The sequence below is a fragment of the Alexandromys fortis genome, unplaced genomic scaffold (genome assembly GCF_014885135.2).
Source record: "Alexandromys fortis isolate MF-2015 unplaced genomic scaffold, M_Fortis_MF-2015_v1.1 scaffold_19, whole genome shotgun sequence".
NCBI lineage: Eukaryota > Metazoa > Chordata > Mammalia > Rodentia > Cricetidae > Alexandromys > Alexandromys fortis.
This window is the reverse complement of record NW_026067890.1, coordinates 14,649,672-14,668,710: the sequence shown is the minus strand read 5'-3', so window position 1 is coordinate 14,668,710 and position 19,039 is coordinate 14,649,672. Positions and strand designations below refer to the sequence as shown.

At 38.9% G+C, this 19,039-nt stretch overlaps 1 protein-coding gene across 1 annotated transcript; it reads right to left on the bottom strand.

Moving 5' to 3' along the window:
* Positions 1-5,341: 5,341 nt before the first annotated feature.
* Positions 5,342-6,393, bottom strand: LOC126503512 (60S acidic ribosomal protein P0-like). The gene has a single exon (XM_050145275.1). It carries the CDS (start codon positions 6,323-6,325, stop codon positions 5,417-5,419), a length of 909 nt encoding a protein of 302 aa, XP_050001232.1. The 5' UTR covers positions 6,326-6,393; the 3' UTR covers positions 5,342-5,416.
* Positions 6,394-19,039: the final 12,646 nt, after the last annotated feature.

Here is a 19,039-nt window from a genome sequence, read left to right as displayed (position 1 = left end):
AGCCTAGGCAGTTTCGTGGATGGTCACCTTACTAGACCTGGATGGAGGTGGGTGGCCCTTGGACTTCCCACAGGGCAGGGAACCCTGACTGCTCTTTGGGCTGACGAGGGAGGAGGACTTAATTGGGGGAGGGGGAGGGAAAGGGGAGGCGGCGGTGGGGAAGAGACAGAAATCTTTAATAAATAAATAAATAAAAATTAAAAAATAATAAAAAAAAGGAGGAAGGAAAGAAGGTACACAATAAACTTCCTATCAAAATAAAAATCTGGGAAATGCTTTAATAGGAAACTTATCCTTTTTTAAAGATGTGAATGCCTTTGAAGCAGGAGAGTAAAATAAAATGTTCCAAGGTTGTTAATACATCCCAAAGGCCATGCTGTAGTCAAGGCTGGAGAGATGGCCTTCAACGCGGATGGGGGCTCATTTCTTCTTTCAAGGCTGTTATCCTTTACCTGCTTACACAGGTAATAGATGACACATGACATAGCATCTGAAGAGAGGACTCCCGAGCTAAAAGCACATCTGGAATCATTGCACTCAGTAAGAGTTAGTGGCTCCGTGCATCTGTCGTCATTCAAGTCCTTTCCATTGTCATTCTGCAAGTCAACAAGCTTGATTTGAATGATCTCCAAAACCAGACTGAAATGAAATTACAAACACAATGCAGCGTCCACGTTGGAAGAGGAGTTCATACTTGGTGACACCAAGGAGAGGGCTGACAGTTACTTCACATACTTTATTCATGGACCCCCCACAGCACCGGGGACACAGAGCAACCCTACCTGACCATCAACACAGCACACTGCACTGTATGCTAATGGCACTTTCTCCCATCCAGTCATGCCCAGTGTAAGGGTGAGCTGGACAATTAACTCTAGGTTTCCGCTTTTCAAATGTCCATAACTCATCTGACCCTAGAGGAAAAGTTCTTACACACTCTGTCAGGGTTAGGGCCATGTGATTCTCATCATCTTTAATAGAAATCACACTTCTGAAACCTTGAATAAAGCTTCAGCAATTTAGGTAGCTTTGTTTCCGTAACCAAATCTGTTGCTCTTAATTTCCTCAGGAGCTTGTGTCCACCATTAAAATCTTGGAGCATATTTATGGTGTGTGTCAATGAACAAGATGCTATGGGCAGCTTCCCATTTCTTCCCCTTTGGTTTGTGCACAGAGTGCACAGATTCAACCTTCTGATAACACACATTGGGCAAGTGAAGTGTGTCCATGTACCAGTCAGTTTACTTACACTAACATAGTTCTGCTAACTGCAGAGGCTTATAACCCACATAATTCACTTATGTCTAAATCTCTTCACATAACATCAAAATTCATCAAGCATTTTCACATTATAGTAACTGCGTTTTTTAAAACTGAGCACTGAGAAATGTGCATAATGATACTTAGTTGCTTGCATATCTCTATCAACAAACTTACATGTTCTGAACTACAAGGATAGTTTTCTGTTCGTCAGTCATGAAACATCTGAAAATGTTATATATTTCGTGTGAAGCAGACCAAGGCAAGGCTTAGCATATCATGAATTTGTGGAATGTCTACACTAACTCTGGCCTCTCCAAAAACCCCTAAATGTGGCGGACCATAATAGAACAAAGTATTCAGTATCCAGGATGAGCAAAATAAGCTAAACTGCAAGTCAGGGTCCTGGAGAAACAGCTCAGTATCTAAGAGACGACTGGCATTCAGTTCCCAGCATCCATTCAAAGATTTGCAACCCCTGTAACTCTAGCATCAGATGACTTGATGCTCTCTTCTGAATTCCACATGGATGGTCATGTTCCCATGTATACTTACCCACACATAGACACACTCAAACACACATTAGGAAAATGGAAATAAATCTTTAAACCACAGTTGGCTTCTTAGTAGCTAAATGAATGAACTTTACCAATCTAAGTGGTTCCTAGCATCCTTAGTTGATGGTTCTAACTTTTAGGATAAAGGTTTTATATACTAAAATATTATAATGTTTGATATACAATGCAATAATGATAGATAATTTCTGAGTTACACACTGGGCTAAGTGCCATAGACTGTTTCTATATCTCTGTACTCACAGGATAAGGATATAAACACAATCCAATAAAGTACATTTGGGTAATAAGGAGAACACATTCTAGTAAAGAGACTTTGGTAAATCCAGTAACTCTGGGCTCTTGTACTTGCTATTACATGACCATGGCAAGTTATTTTATTTCCCCAATATTTTTATCCTCCTTTGAAAAATAAGACAAGTGACTAATGTATGCTTTTCACCTCCAGCAGCATTCAGCATTCCAGGACCACGCATTGCTATGAAATAGAGTTAAAACTTCTAGCTGGGCATCAGCTCAACTTCTCTATGTTCCTGCAAGACTTACTGATGTGTAGTGGCAAAAATATCCTGGGAGTAACTGAGCACTTTATTTTTTATTGTCTGGAACCCAACTTGAACTGCTAAAGTAGCCAAAAACCTGATACTAAATAGGTCACGAACCCAAAGGGAAACCTACTGTTATTCTGCTAAAGGAACATAACCATCAAGTGATTCCTAATGACACATTGCTGGACCCATAGAGCAGAGAAATATTCGACCCTCATCAGCTCAGCAAAGCTTCTTCGTTCAGCAAATGGCAATTAATACAGATACTCACAGCTGGACAATATGCAGAGAGCGAGAGCTTCTGTCAAGAATGGGCCGTTTTCATCAAACCCCTCTTCTCAAACCTCAGGGATCTCTGTAGAAGAGTCAGAAAAATTATGAGAATCAGAGGTGAGGGAGAGCAGAAAATATATTCTGGAAACAGAGACGGTGATACCATGTGTAAGACCTGACAAAACTTCCAGCGGGAAGAGCAGGAAGTGAACACAAAGCCCCACACCTGTCCAAGAAGCTATTAACAATCAATTCCTGCTGGGAAAAGGAAACTCAGTTTTCTACAATGGAGTGTCACTAGGTATGCCAACCACCCTTCAGGGAAGGCCCCGTGTCCAGCAGTAGTTGGTCAACACGAAATTGCAAGTTTTGCTATGTGGGATTTTGTTTCATTTTGCTTTGTTTTGGTTTTTTTTTTTTTTTGTCTTACAGGGTTTTTCTTTATTTATTTTGATTTTCATTATTTTTATGTTGCTAAGAGAAAGAATGTGAAGTTGGGAGGTGGGTAGGACCTGGAAGGAGTTGGGGAAGAAGAATCATGACCAAAATATATTGTGTATAAAAAAAGTTTTAAAGAAAAACAAGACAAGAGTAATAGTAATAATATCTGAAAATTCTGAACTCAGTGCCTGGCACAGAGTGAGAGTATTTAGATTAGATAATCTTATTTTACAGATGAGGTAACTGGGTTCAAGAAATTTATTTTTCCAAGTGTATAGTTGCTAAGTCTGAACTATGGTATAATTCAAGGAGAACTTGAGCATATACTCAAAAGATTCCATAATATTCAATCCAGATCCACACAGTATAATCTCTCATTTTCCTCCTCCCGAGACACTTTTGCTAAACTTTTGCAAAGGTTGGACTACAGTTTGACCCTGTCAACTCACTAGTCGATATGTCATTATGACATAACACTTAATTGGCATGTTGAAGGAATGTCTGTCCTCTATACTCAATGCAGCACTATTCACAATACCCAAAATATAGAAGCAACTCAAGTAGCCACTGGCTGGTGAATGGATGAAGTAAGGTGGTGCATATACACAAGCGAATACTAACCAACCATTACAAGGGACGAATTCCTATCCCTTGAAATAAATGGATGGAACTGGAGGAAGAAATGTAAATGAATAAACAGAAACATAAAGATAAATAAATCTCACTAACATGATGTGGGATTTCCCTCTGTATGCTGTGATTATCATTAATAAATAAAGAAACTGCCTTGGCCTGTTGATAGAGAAGAACTTAGGTAGGCAGGGAAGACGGAACTGAATGCTGAGAGGAAGAAGTCAGGGTCAGAAGACACCATGGAGCCACCGCCACCAGAGATAAACGTTGCTGAAACTTTGCTGGTAGCCCATGACCTCATGGCGATGCACAGATTAATGGAGATGGGTTAAATTAAGATGTAAGAGTTAGCCAATAAGAAGTTAGAGCTAATGTACCAAGCAGTGTTTTAATTAATACAGTATAAATAATGTTGATTTATAGACAATGTTGATTAATCATGTTTCAAAAGGGCTGGAAAATGGCTGGAGAGATGGCTCAGTGGTTAAGATCACTGGATGCTCTTTCGAAAGACCTGGGTTCAATTTCAGGCTCACCACCATTTGCAACTCCAGCCTCAAGAAATCCAGTGCCCTTTTCTGGCCTCTGTGAGCACTGTACACACATAATGCACACATACATACACAGGCAAAACACCAATATACAAAAATGATAGTAATAACTTTTAAAACTCTAAAGAGACTAGAAGAGAGAATGTTTGCTGTTTCTGCCACAAAATACAAATATTTGAATAAATATATACACGGATTTGAATTTGATTTAAATATTATATAAACACATATCACAACATCACACAAATAATGAATAACACAATTTCTTAACAAGTACTGTTGTATGACACAAGATCAACTCAAAAATCAGTAGCCCTCCTGAAAAAGAAACAGAGAGAAATTAGAGAAGCCTCACCCTTCACAACAGCCACAAATAACTTAAAATGTCTTGGGGTAACACTAACCAAAGAAGTGAAAGACCTGTTCAAAAAGGACTTTAAGTCTTTTAAGAACCAATTCGAAGACGATATCAGAAAATGGAAAGATCTTCCATGCTCTTGGATAGGTAGGATCAGCATAATAAAAATGGCAGTCCTAAAAAAATCAATCTATAGATTCAATGCAATCCCCTTCAAAATCCCAACACAATTCTTCACAGTTCTTGAAAAAATGATACTCAAGTTCATATAGAAAAACAGAAAACCCAGGATAGTCAAAACAATCCTGTATAATAAAGGAACTTCTGGAGACATCACCATCCCTGACATCGAGCTCGATTATAGAGCTACAGTAATGGAAACAGCTTAGTACTGGCTTAAAAACAGACAGGTTGACCAATGGAATTGAATCAAAAACCCAGATATTAATCCACACGCCTATGAACACCTGATTTTTGACAAAGCTAAAATTATACAATGGAAAAAAGAAAGCATCTTCAACAAATGGTGCTGGCATAAAAGGATGTCAACATGTAGAAGAATGCAAATAGATCATATTTATCACCATGCACAAAACTCAAGTTGTTCTTAAGGCCTTCTGCCACATTCATTATTAATATCTATTACTAGTATTAGCTATTAATTATTATTAACTATTAGTAGCTACTAATCTTGATGCTATATTTTTTTTAACAGAAGTAAGCTTTTATTTCCACGTTTCTTGGATTAAGTTGTCTGAATTGGTTGCTTTGAGAGGATTAGTCAAAGAGACCAAATCCCATATCTTCATCTGATTCCTCCGACTCTTCCTTGGCTTCAGCCTTCGCTGGGGCAGCAGCCACAAATGCAGATGGATCAGCCAAGAAGGCCTTGACCTTTTCAGCAAGTGGGAAGGTGTACTCAGTCTCCACAGACAGAGCCAGAACCCGCTTGTACCCATTGATGATCGAGTGTGGCACTGAGGCAACAGTCGGGTAGCCGATCTGCAGACAAACACTGGCAACATTCCGGACACCCTCTAGGAAGCGAGAGTGCAGAGCCTGCTCTGTGATGTCAAGCACTTCTGGGTTGTAAATGCTGCCATTGTCAAACACCTGCTGGATGATCAGCCCAAAGGAGAAGGGGGAGATGTTCAGCATGTTCAGCAGCGTGGCTTCACTGGCTCCTACTTTGTCTCCAGTTTTTATCAGCTGCACATCACTCAGAATTTCAATGGTGCCCCTGGAGATTTTAGTGGTGATGCCTAAAGCCTGGAAAAAAGAGGTCTTCTCGGGCCCCAGACCAGTGTTCTGGGCTGGCACAGTGACCTCACATGGGGCAATGGCACCAGCACGGGCAGCAGCTGGCACCTTATTGGCCAGCAACATGTCCCTAATCTCAGTGAGGTCCTCCTTGGTGAACACAAAGCCCACATTGCCCCGGATATGAGGCAGCAGCTTCTCCAGAGCTGGGTTGTTCTCCAGGTGCCCCCGGATGGCCTTCCGCATCATGGTGTTCTTGCCCATCAGCACCACAGCCTTCCCTCGCAGGGACATGCGGATCTGCTGCATCTGCTTGGAGCTCACATTGTCTGCTCCCACAATGAAGCATTTTGGATAATCATCCAAAAGTTGGATGATCTTAAGGAAGTAGTTGGACTTCCAGGTCGCCCTGTCTTCCCTGGGCATCACGGCGGTGCGTCAGGGATTGCCACGCAGGGTTTAAAGACGATGTCACTCCAACGAGGACGCCTGGCGAGAGACTCTTGATGCTATATTTTTATTGAATTCTTTTACTACATTTGTTTGTTTGCTTGCTTGCTTATTATTTGTTTGGAGAGAGAGAGAATACCTGCATGGATGGGATCTGCATGGCACACACGTGAAAGTCAAAGGGCAACTTGCTAGAATGTGTTCTTTACCAGGTGGACCAAAGGGATCAAACTCAGGTCAGCAAGCTTTATAGCAAGCGTCTCCCTCTGCTGAACCATCTCACCAGCCCCTATCCTACTACATTAGCACATTCCAGTAATATAACACATTCCAATCATATTAACTGGTCTTGAAAATAATACTAACTAGTCTCTTTCAATATAACGACATCTGATTTTCATTGATCCTATATGGGACATTCTATTTAAACTTGAGATCAGAAGTCCCTGAAAAAAAATCTTGAATACAAACTATAGAATGTCCAGGAGACTAGGGGCTAATGGGGTCTTAGTAGCAATAAACTTTTCTAAAGTTCCATAATCAAAAAAGCTCAATTGTATCAGATGACCCCCTTACACAAAAGGCCTTCACACTCTACCATGCTTATACATCACAGATACCTAAATTTTTGTGAGAAATTTTTTCTCAAAATTAAGACTTGAAAGTTGACCTGAAGTTTATACAGTCCTCAGAAGCCCTCATTTTCCAAGCAATGTCTTCCTTTATATCAAAGGTCATGCTTTCTGATCAATACCACAGGCTCCTCTGTTACACACAATCTCACGTAAATGTAAGCAAAGTGGATGCATTGGTCCTCAGCAAATGGCAGATGGGCACCAAATGGAAAGCCAGGGCTTCGTTCACACTAAGATTGTCCACATAATCTTTTTTTCTTTTTAAATGGAAAGTTCCATTGGAAACTCAAAGGTCTCTTTGCCAAATTGAAAGGGACAAAACAAGTTCAAAGAGAATTTCCAACTTTTGCAAAGGTTATTATGAACAATGGGAGTTTTTCAAATTATTTTTAAAATATTGTTGGCACTGCCCCCCATCTTGAAACAAGTTAAAAGGCAAAATAGGCTGAAATGTGAGCCCTGAAACCAGCATGCTGAGGCAGAGAGATCCTGGCAGATACAGTCTCCAGCCATAATTCTGTTCCCCTCCTCCTGCCTTTCAAGTCTGATGAATTTTCCTTTAACTCCCATCCAGTGTGGGGCTCCAGAAAACACTTGGCAATTGAGTCAGCTAGGGTAGGGAGTTTCCTAGGGACCTTCAGGAAGAAACTGACAGATTAGCCCAATTTCTGACTCGTTTCTTCTTCCAACACACACTCAGAGAAGAAACACAGTTTTCAAAACATTTTAACTCAAATTTTCTGTTCCTATATACAATGACTAAATTCAACTCCTGACTCAAAACGTGGTAGATACTTAAATCAATCACTATTATTATTGGGAGCTTACTATTACTATTTAAGCTGTCTGTACATACACCTAGCTGGAGCCAAAGGGCCAGAGGAGATAAATTGAGATGATTTTCCCCTTTTTTATTAAAAAAAAATTGTAAGAACTTCATACATGAGTACTGTGTCTATATGGCTCCCAAGGGGGGTGGGGGAGCTACATGGATCAGTAGGTTGTATATTCTTAGGGCCAGTGATTCCTGCAGGCATCTGCAAAGAAGTTCAGGGGCAAAATTGTCCTCCTTGTGAGGAAGCAGGTTCCCAGGTGAGTCATCTTGCAAAGAACGAGTAAAACTATTCAGCTTGTTTGACTGTCTCATTGTCTCCCTGATTATTTTCTTAAAGCTAGAGAGTCACCATAAAGAATTAATTTCAAGAGCTACAGCAGACATTGTCCGGCTGGAAGGCAATAGAAACAAGAGCAATGGTCTACAGGAAGCTGGGGATTGAAGTGAAATGGCTTCATTTTCACTTCCTGTTATAGATAGGTGTTCCTGTGTCAGTGTGTTGCTGTAATAAAAAACAGCCTCACCAAATGCAACTTAGGGAAGAAAGCATCTATCTGGCTTTTACTTCCAATCCATCATCAAGGGGAGTCGGAGCAGGAGTCAGGGAGGAACACTGCCTGCTGACTTACAGTAGCTTGCTTTCTTATATAGCCCAATACACCTGCCTAGGGATGTTGCTACCCACGGCAGCCTGAGCCCTTTTGTATAAACCAAAAGAAAAATGAAGATAGTCCCTTATAAACACGTTCAAAAACAAACCTGATAAAAACAATTACTCAATAAGAACTTTTTTCAGGTGGTTCTAAGTTTGGTCAAGTTGACAGTTAGTGCCAAGGTCAGTAAGGAACACAGAAACCAATCTGTAGAGAAGTTAGACTCGCCAAGTTTGCCCAGTTGGCAGACTGTGAAGTTGAGGTTTGGACCTGGGTCCTTCTAATTCCAAAGCCACTTCTAATTACAGTTAGGTCAGGCTTGTGAAGGGATAGAGATCTAACATGACCTTGAAACACTGTACTTCATTATACTATCTACTAATAAAACCTTGATAGTCCATCATAAAAATGTGTTAATCACAAAGAGCAGTTGAAAATGTGTGTGTGTATGTGTGTGTACAGTCTCGTCCCACAACCTGTATATGTTCTTAGAGGAAAATTTTGGGATTTGACTCTCTTTCCACTTTGTTTTTGAGGTAAAGTCTCTTGTGTTGTTCCTACCATGATGCGTGTTTCAAGCCAGCTGTCCAGTAAGTTTCTATAGTTCCTCCACCTCTGCCTTTCATCCACTAGAAAGAGTTTTGGATGAGAGAATTATATCGCAGTATCCTTTTTAAGGGGACTCCAGGTATCAACAGGTCATCATCAGGCTTGCTCAGAAAACACGCTTATCCACTGAAACAGCAAAGTGTAATTTTCTAATGTTCAAAATACTCAGAGAAAAATAGGATAGTATTAACGAGGCATGAGCTCTGAGTTCTCATTTGACAGCTGATGACCATAGCTCCTGGTCCATGTATCGAATAACCTTCAAGGATGTTTCTAATTGTTAATTGAAGAGCCACTACAGTGACTATTTTGAGTCTATGGACAAACTGTTTCCTTTTAAGCTTTTCTTACTAATGCCTGAGATTTCTCATGCATTGAGGGAAGTACAGCTATAAAAAATATAAATATTTAGCACATTCCTGTTAGTATAAGCAAGTTTATATGTAGAGCATAGCTTTGCCGAAAAGCAATCAAGATGAAAGAGTGAAACGGATCTGTAGGACAGAAATTCATAAACGTTTGGTCTATTAGAATCTTCGGGAAAGAGTGTGAAGAATGCATGGCCCTGTGGCTGATTATGCACATTTGGCAAGCAACGGAGAATTCAGATTTCCGAAAAGTTCCTAGATGCCTCTGCTGTTCCTAATCCCAGTACCATACTTTTTTTAAAAATGAGGACAATGGAAGCCAAAGAGGATAAACTGGATTTTTCTTGCCTGTGGATGCATACTGAGCATCAGTTCATGCCAGGGTGTGGTCTCTTTCCTCCTGTGGAAACTGTAGCATCAGCTCACCCGAGGCTCCACATTGCTGACAGTCCATTATAAACTTGACTTGGAATTTTCAGCCTCCCTAACCATGTGAAAATGTTGCATCTGTTTCTCTCAGGAGTCCTAACCAACTTAAGTTGACATGAGGAGAAATGTAGAGAGACATGATAGGTTGAAAGGAGACTGGATGCTGAATTAATAGGAAGATGAGGCAACATTAATAGTCAAGTCTCTAAATAATTCTCTTCATGCACCAGTCAATATTTTTCACCCTTACTCTTTTTTTCAGTGTAAATAGACCATTTTATTATCAATTATTAGAAGCAGAGAGAATAATTTTGTAATGAATACACACACTAACCAAACGTTATTATAATCAACACTATACTGTGCTTATTTTGTTACATGAACAGCCATTGGTTTTTCATTTTGTCCATTTTTTAGTGTTTTTGGTACATTTTAAAGGGGTCTGCAAACATCAATACATTTCTGCCTAAATACTTCAACATGAAAAAAAATAGAGTTCAGTGTTGATAAGTTTCTCCCATGAAGCACAGATTTTAAGGGAGCCATTACTGACTTTTGACAGACATAACCCTATACAGCCAAGTGTCAGTTCAAATGCAAATCAGTACTCTCATGCAGAAAGTATCCTCCAATCCCTTCCCAGTTAATTACAAAGGCATACACTATTTTCTTTCCATGTTTTAAAATACTAACGTATTATAGAATAAGGCACACATGTTCAAGTTTATTCTCTTTAGAGAAAAGAATTTATCTTATTTAAAAATACAAACAAAGACAGATACAAAAATACGTTGATTGTATAATTCTAAATGGTTACCAGTCGGGAAGTCATTAATCAAACAAATAGTTCCCTTAAGAGAATAACATCAGTGAGGCGGGTGACTAATGCCTTTAACCCTAGAACTCTGGAGGCAGAGGCAGGCAGATCTTTATGAGTTGGAGGCCAGACTGCTCTACAGAACAATTTCCAGGATAGCCAGGGTGACACAGAGAGACCCTGTTTTGAACTTCACCCTTACTCTTTTCAAGAGAATTTTAACCTCTTTGAAATCTTTGACATTCACATTCTGTCTATCACCCAAACCATCCACTCTGTACCCTGAGCTCAACATCTCTTTAAAACTTAGGGGGTGGGGAACTCGTGTTATTTGTACTTACTAAATAGCCAGTCCCCATGAAGGCCATATGACATTCCTTCATTGACCTCTCAAATGTTCTAACATGATATTACATCTCCAAGTAAAACATTTATTAACTCCTCTTATCCTGTGTTATTTTAAAATCACATCACACCCACAGGAGAGCAAATTTTGGCTGTTGTATGTGATGACTTAATAGCATGCAAAGGACATCAGAGTATACCTCAGGGCTCCATCAGCCAAGAACCACATCTTCATTATCCAAACACCTGTAAGAGTAGAGGTCAGAGCTCACAGACATATAAGTGCCTCCTTTTCAAGCCATTGGGAATATCTGGTACCTTCTACACATGTCTGAGAGATGAGTGGAATCTAAACTCAGGAAAATAAGAATTTTCTTGAACTATTTCAGTCCCTGGGAGCTCATGTCTCAACAGGAACTGCTCAATGGTAGCTGAGCAGAATTTTAAATAATTTGGAAAGTACTATTTCCTCATCTCAAAACACTTCACGCTTCACTGAAAGTTAAAAGGAGATAGAGGATGGCTCATTTAGCCAAGAACGGGGGGGGGGGGGGGGAATGAAAACTCCGAAGCCTGGATTTCTCTAGCCATGAGTGTGGTTTTGGTTGTGCTGTGTTTACGCTTAGAAAGATGTGGCATCCCGTTTTTATTTCTCAAAGGGCTTTAAATGCTTATTAAAAAATGTTCTTTGAAATCAAATAGCTCTTTAAGGCTGTGTTTTGATGATTTGATTGTAAATGAATGAAAAGCATATGGATTAAGTCACACATGGTTTTAAAGAATTACAGGCAAAAAGTGTCTAACAAGACACATTGAGAGTTTACCAAATTCAAATGTTTGAAAGAAAAGTCATGGGCTAGAGAAAAACAAACTGGTTCTTTAATTGAAACAAATGTAAAGGCCTGTATGAGAAGTTTGGCCATTGTGTTAGGCATCTCCGGTTACCATTTTGGTCCAATATATCCACCATACATTGTTCTGCATTAAGCTAACTCCCGAAATGTTGACTACAATAAACAACTACCACTCTGAAATAGAGGAATTCAAGTAAAACAAACAACACTTTTCCCCCTAACCAGGGTTGAGATACCAACCCTAAAATGGCTATTGTTTTGCCGTGACTGAATTGAGGGTGTGCAGAAACACATTCTTTCAGCATAGTCTAGGATCACTGGTTTTGTTTCCCTAAGATTTACCTTTAGTCCCTCTCTAAAGCAATGCTTTCCTGTGAAGAGCGAAGGATGGGATGCATCTGACAAGGTTTTAAAGGAACCTGTTTAGAAGAACCAAGGAAGCAGGAGAAAAGGTTAAGGCTGGAGCTTGGAGGGGTAAGGCTTCCTCATGAGAGAAGAGAATCATGCAAATAATGAGGGGGTGGCCAGGCTAACACTGGGACCGAAAAGGATGCAGGCACTGAAACGCAGAGCACAGTACCAAAGCAGTCAAGGGTCTCCACCGAGAGTGTGCTGAACATGACCTTCTGCAGAAGCTTCCAGTCCCCTCCTGTCTGAGTTGACATCATGAGGGATGATGCTCTTTAGAGTCTTGTTTTATCGTCTGTTTTATTTATTTTTTATTGTTTCTCTTATTTTTCATAGGTTGTTTTTTCCAGATCTTGACTGCTTACTTTTTTTCAAAGACTCAGATTGTAGGCTTGGTCCCTATTTTTGTTTTTTGTTTTTTCAGTGTGCTTGCTTACTTCCCATGCCCTTGTGGTGGTTAAACATCCATCATCAACTTGACAAGATCAATCACTCTGAAACAAGACTCGGGCACACCTATGAAGGATTATCTGGATTAAGCTAGCCTCTGGACAGGCCTGAGAGTTTTCTGAATTAGGTTAACAGAAATGGGAATAGGCACCCTAGATATGGGACACACACACATGCGCACACGCGCGCACACACACACACAACACATGCTCTGTGTTGGTGACTTGCTGGTGAGCTGCTGTGGCCACCACTGCTGCTATCAGCCTTCCTCACCCTCAGAACCCAGATTCTTCAGACTTCAGATACGGTCTGAAGACCAGTGGTCCTCCAGGAATCCTCCAGGCCTTCAGCACCAGACTAGCACTGCTGAAGCATCCAGCTTCACGAACTGAGCATCAATGGTGCAGTGGCAGGTGTTTGGGTTTTTTCACTTTGTAAGTTAGAAATGCTTAGTGAAGTTTTAATTATCACTTTCGGGTTTTTATACAGACAAAAGCTGGAAGTGTCTTTACATGCGTGAGAGCCTTTTTATTTTACCCTTGTGAATGGTCAGTTTGTATCTCTTGCCTGTTACGCAACTGGACGGGGAGAGTTGTTTTATTCTTTTGATTTTCAAAAGAATACACACAGATGCACACACATACACACACACACTATAGGCAAACTAAATACCCCTTAAATTTTTAATTTTTAAATTATGATACATTTACATGCTAGTTTGCAGATAGAGACTGTGGCTATGAACTTACACATAGTAATTAAAATGTTGTCAAAGGAATAAATTGAAACATACTGTGCATACAGAATGTATTAGAAATGTCCATGGTATAATATATTGCAGACGTCTGAACAATCTAGTACACGTCGTAGGTACTTTGACAAACTTTCCATTTTCATGGAAGTATTTTTTTAATGCAGTCAAGCTGACCGATCTGCTCTTGTAATGCACCAGGATCTTTATGCCATGGCTTACAAAGAAATCCAACATCTACTTTTTTTTTTTTTGGATTTTCGAGACAGGGTTTCTCCGTAGCTTTTGGTTCCTGTCCTAAAACTAGCTCTTGTAGACCAGGCTGGCCTCGAACTCACAGAGATCTGCCTGCCTCTGCCTCCCGAGTGCTGGGATTAAAGGCGTGCACCACCACCGCCCGGCTCCAACATCTACTTTTATTTCAAATTCATATTTATATTTTTGATTGGCTCAAAGTTTATTCTTGTATGTGGTTTGGTGAATACTTCGAACATTTTTCAAAGAACTGCCCAGTTGTCCTGGTATCATTTGTTCTATGTTTGCTCAGAAATTTCAGACACTAGCTTTATTCAGTGGTAAACTTATACATATTCTTAAGTCTCCTTTGAACATTAGATTCTTTTCCATTGGTCTGGGTATTCATGCCCAGTACCACATATTTTAATTAATAAAAACCTTAATTATCAAAACCCCTTTTCATACAAAACCCTTTTCTAACCAGTGAGACATCCGTCATTAGTATTTCGATTTCATTGTTTTCTTGGCTATTCTTATGTCTTAGTCTGTAGAAACTGCACAGTCAACTTGACCCACAGGTAAACATGTGTTGGTATATTACTAGTATCTACAATGTATTGATGTATGGACAATGATACTTAGAAGCTTGGCTAAAAACAGTGAATGTTTCCTATTCTGTTATTTAGGAGTACAGATAATTCTCATGGATTTTGTACATTTCTTACATTACCTTGAGCATTTTAATTAATACTTTTTGATATTACAAATCAGTTTTTCCTTCCATGAAGTCATTTGCCTACTTAAACGTGCTCATAGTAGCCCATTTGGTTTTGTTGACTTCTTTTTTTTAATTTTTTATTTATTTATTAAAGATTTCTGACTCTTCCCGGCACCGCCTCCCATTTCCCTCCCCCTCCCGCAATCAAGTCCCCCTCCCTCGTTAGCCCAAAGAGCAATCAAGTTTCCCTGCCCTGTGGGAAGTCCAAGGACCACCCACCTCCATCCAGGTCTAGTAAGGTGAGCATCCAAACTTCCTAGGCTCCCACAAAGCCAGTTCGTGCAGTAGGATCAAAAACCCATTGCCATTGTTCTTGAGTGATGCATGAATTAGTTTCATCACTGACTCTGGAAGACTTTTTATGTACCCCCTATGACTAGCTCTTTTTCTTTCCAGTCCTTTTATTTCTGTTTTCATTTCCCTAATCACATTGCCTAACACTTCAATGTCAAATAGCATAGGACATGGTAAATTTCCTCATTTTAGGACCTCTTGGAGATTTTATTTTGGTATTTTAATAAATATTTATTATGTTAACCTTTTATTCCTATTTTCCATAATGTTTTTATTAGAATAAAACTATTAAAAGCTATTTTTTAATTTAGTATTCATGGAAATACTGTATTTTTTTCCTTTGGAGACCTTTTATACTAAGATCAATAAATAAACTAATTTATTTTATTTACTAATAATAATACACTAAGATTAATAACCTTTTAAATACCAGGTCATCCTTGCATTTTGATACAAATTGCACTTGACCTAGTTTATTGGTTCTTGATTGGTGAAGTCTGCTCACTAATATTTTGTTATGATTTTCATCACTATTCCTAAGTGATACACTCCCATTTTATTTGTCGGGCTTAGCTAGCAAAACCTAGTACTTCTTTGAAAGAATTTGGACAATTTAGGCAATTCCTTTCTTCACTTTCTGTATCCTAATTTTAAGATTTTTGCGACCTTTTCCCTGTGAATGATCCTAGGCCTCCCCCTTCCCGCTTTGTGCCCCTTCTTTAGTGCCTCTAGTTTGCCTAAAAATATTGGCCTGCTGAAAAATCCAGATATTTCACTGAGATCAATTCTAGTAAATTTGACTTTAAGGTTATTTGCATAAAAATATACAAATTTGCTTTTCATGATATGAAAGTTCCCCTGTACTCAGTTATTTTCCCCCTGTAGTGTGCTATACTTTTTCTTTACTAACATAGCCATTGGTTTCTGAGTATTAATAAATTTTCTAGGGAATTGGAACTACTATTTATTAACTTTATACACTGCTTTTTTGTTCTTTGAAATTTATTCTACCCTTCCACATGCTTTCATGTTATTTGGCTTGTTGTCTATTTCTGGATATTTTTAGTAGGGATTTTCTTTATTTTTAGTCTTTTATTTGCACTTATTAAGATGCTTGAGTCTATTGCTTTTTTCTTCTGGTCACTGCTTTACATACAGCTCCCAGATGTGCTTATGGAGTCCTCATTACTATTTTCCAAAAATTCTATAACTGCTGTTTGCATTTTCCCTTTCACCCAAGATTTAACCCCATAAAACATTTTCTAATATTAGTATATAAGAGTCTTTTGAGATTTAATTCATTTTAAGTTCATAGTTATACCACAATATGATCTTGGAATGTTATAATATTTTTGCTATGCAAATGTAATGATGTATTCTTTATTATCTAAAATACAGTTTCTTTTTTATGAACACAACGTGCAAGTGTGCAAAAGGAGTTCTCTATTGCTAGTGTGTGAAATCTGTATATATTCAAAACAACTTTGTCATTGGTGACAGTCTAATCTTTTCCTTTGTCCTATTTATTGACCTGCCTTATGTATTAAGTGAGACTAAAGTCTTTCATTGGCTGTGTGTTTCAACATATTCTTCATTTATGTTTTGGCAGCTTCTGCTTTTTAACACTAATAGTTGTATAGATTGTCATGAAAACACATGTAACGTCTGTGTGTTGCTTGTAAGTTGTGACTTAGCCTTTCTTTGCCTTGATTAATGCTTTATTGATACAAAATTTGCTTTGTCTGACAAGAGGTTCAGGACAGCCTGGTATAAATTTGCTCATCAATTTTTAAGCCTTTTTAATTCTATTGCCTTAGGTATATCCCTCACAATCAACATAAAGTTAAGCTGTCCATGAGCTTCTTTTGTTTTTCAAAGGCCAGTTAAGCTTGTGTCCATTTATTGACAATGATGACCTACTCTTTTTATTTCTCTGTCTCTGTCTCTCTCTGTCTCTGTCTCTCTCTCTCTCTCTGTCTCTCCATCTCCCTTTACCTCTTCCCATCCTTTCTACTTTAATTTTATTTTTTCTACTTTATAAGATATATAATTTTCGCATCCTTTCCTCTCAATATGCCACCAGCCTTGTTTTGTTTTAGATAAACCTATAATCAACTTTTCTAAATGTTCAAAAGTCAGTCCTCTTGACATTTCATCAGGAAACCTCAATGGAAAGTGCATAATAGTACAAAAAGTACCCAACCTGCTTGTATTTCACTTTATTTTGACTTATTTGTGTATTGAATAAGCTAGTGAAAGTGCTGAGTCTTACACACAAGCTTACGGAAAGCTAAAAAGACCCCAAGGACCTGGAAACACCCTTCACTTGGATGATGGGTTAAGAATGAATCTCTTAAAAGGCTATCACAGGAACTGAATCGCAACATTCTCAAAATTTTAACGTATGTAATTGGAAGAAATAAATTTTTTATACAAGAGAAGATGGAAATAATAAACAAACAATGTCACAAAGTATTGCACCATTGTGTTTTTAAGCCAGGCTGTGTTCTGGTTTACGCCCTCCCAATGGCTTCCTTAAGGGGAACAACTGAAGCACATTTAATAGGTATTGGAAGTAGTGGTATCATCTCATCTCCCGAGACCTCCATCAGGGAACAGAGTTAATCCTTGCGCTATCTCCACGTACTCTTGCCTGCTACCCTGTCATTCTCCTGGCTATAAACTGTTCCCTAGAAACAACATACTGGGATTTCACTAGACATTCTTGTTCATGAATACCAGCTGTGCAGAGGTGCCTGGAGGTAACAGAAGAAATATGTGTGGCTACATTTACCATGTGGTTTTTTAAAAATCAATGGAGTCCTTTCATGTAAGCCAGGCTGAGATAGGCATGAACCATACAAGGCAACGCCCAGCAATGTACTTTCTAAAGGAAAACTCTTTGCTCTGTGTTATCTTTGACATACAGCTGTCTGTACATGAGTACTATCTAAAAATATCTTGGGCACTGCCACCACAGTGGATCTATAAACTTCTCCAAAGATACATTGTATAGTTATCACTAAAAGTTAAGTCAAAACATAACATAACATTTTCTATAAAATTGAAGTTTCTGTTATAAGGTTTCATCAAGTAAATAGATATTTGTAGCATAATTTGAAATTCATGTCACTATTCAACAATTCTTTGGTCTTGATACATTATAAATATACATCTTATGGGGTAGAGTATAATAATTCAACACATGTATATATTGTCGTATGATCAATGACAGAATGAATAGACTTTCCTTCTCCTATTATGTCCTTCTCATGAAAGCTTTATAATTTCCAGTGTTGGGGATCTTTGACTTCCTTTCTTCTAGTGTCTTATGAAATATATAATAAATAGATGAAAACTGTACTCACATTAATGTGCAACAAAACACGGCAATTCATTCTTTCTTTCTAGTTATATTTTTTAACCATCATCCACTCTCCACCCCATCTCCCAGCAACCTTCCTGGTCTTTGAAAACCACTGCTCTCTCTACTGCTGGGTCCACTATTTTCTTTTTTTTTAAATATTTGTTTATTTATTATGTATACAATATTCTGTGTGTATGTCTGCAGGCCAGAAGAGGGCATCAGACCTCATTACAGATGGTCGTAAGCCACCATGTGGTTGCTGGGAATTGAACTCAGGACCTTTGGAAGAGCAGGCAATGCTCTTAACCACTGAGCCATCTCTCCAGCCCCACTATTTTCTTTTTTAAAAAGCAATTTCTTTATCTTCATTTTCTGTGTATTGGTGTTTTGCCCTCACCTATGTCTGTGTAAGGGTGTCAGATTCCCTGGAACTGGAGTTACAGACAGCTGTGAGCTGCCATTTGGGTGCTGAGATTTGAACCCTGATCCTCTCGGAGAGAAGCCAGTGTTCTTAGCCACTGAGCCATTTCTCCAGCCCTGCTAGGTCAACTATTTTCAATCCCATGAATGAGTGAAATTGTGTGGTATTTGTCTTTCTGAGATTCTTCTATCACATAAAATTATGGTCCATACCTGCAAGGTAAAAAGCCAAACAACAAAAAGCTGTAATAAACACTGGGAACTTGATGAGTGTGAGGAAGAAAAAGGAAAAGTGTCTTAGACAGGTGAGTCTACCCAGCCTGCAAAGCCAGAGGTGATTTCTAGAAAGCAGTGATAGTCAAAGTATTGGTGTTTGAAGGGTCAAGAAAAGAGTCACCAGAAAAAGAGATAAGTAGATAAGCAAACCCCCGTCATGCTGA

What these genes read in the sequence shown, in the direction of transcription:
- LOC126503512 (XM_050145275.1), bottom strand. Translation starts at nt 6,325, where the DNA reads ATGCCCAGGGAAGACAGGGCGACCTGGAAGTCCAACTACTTCCTTAAG.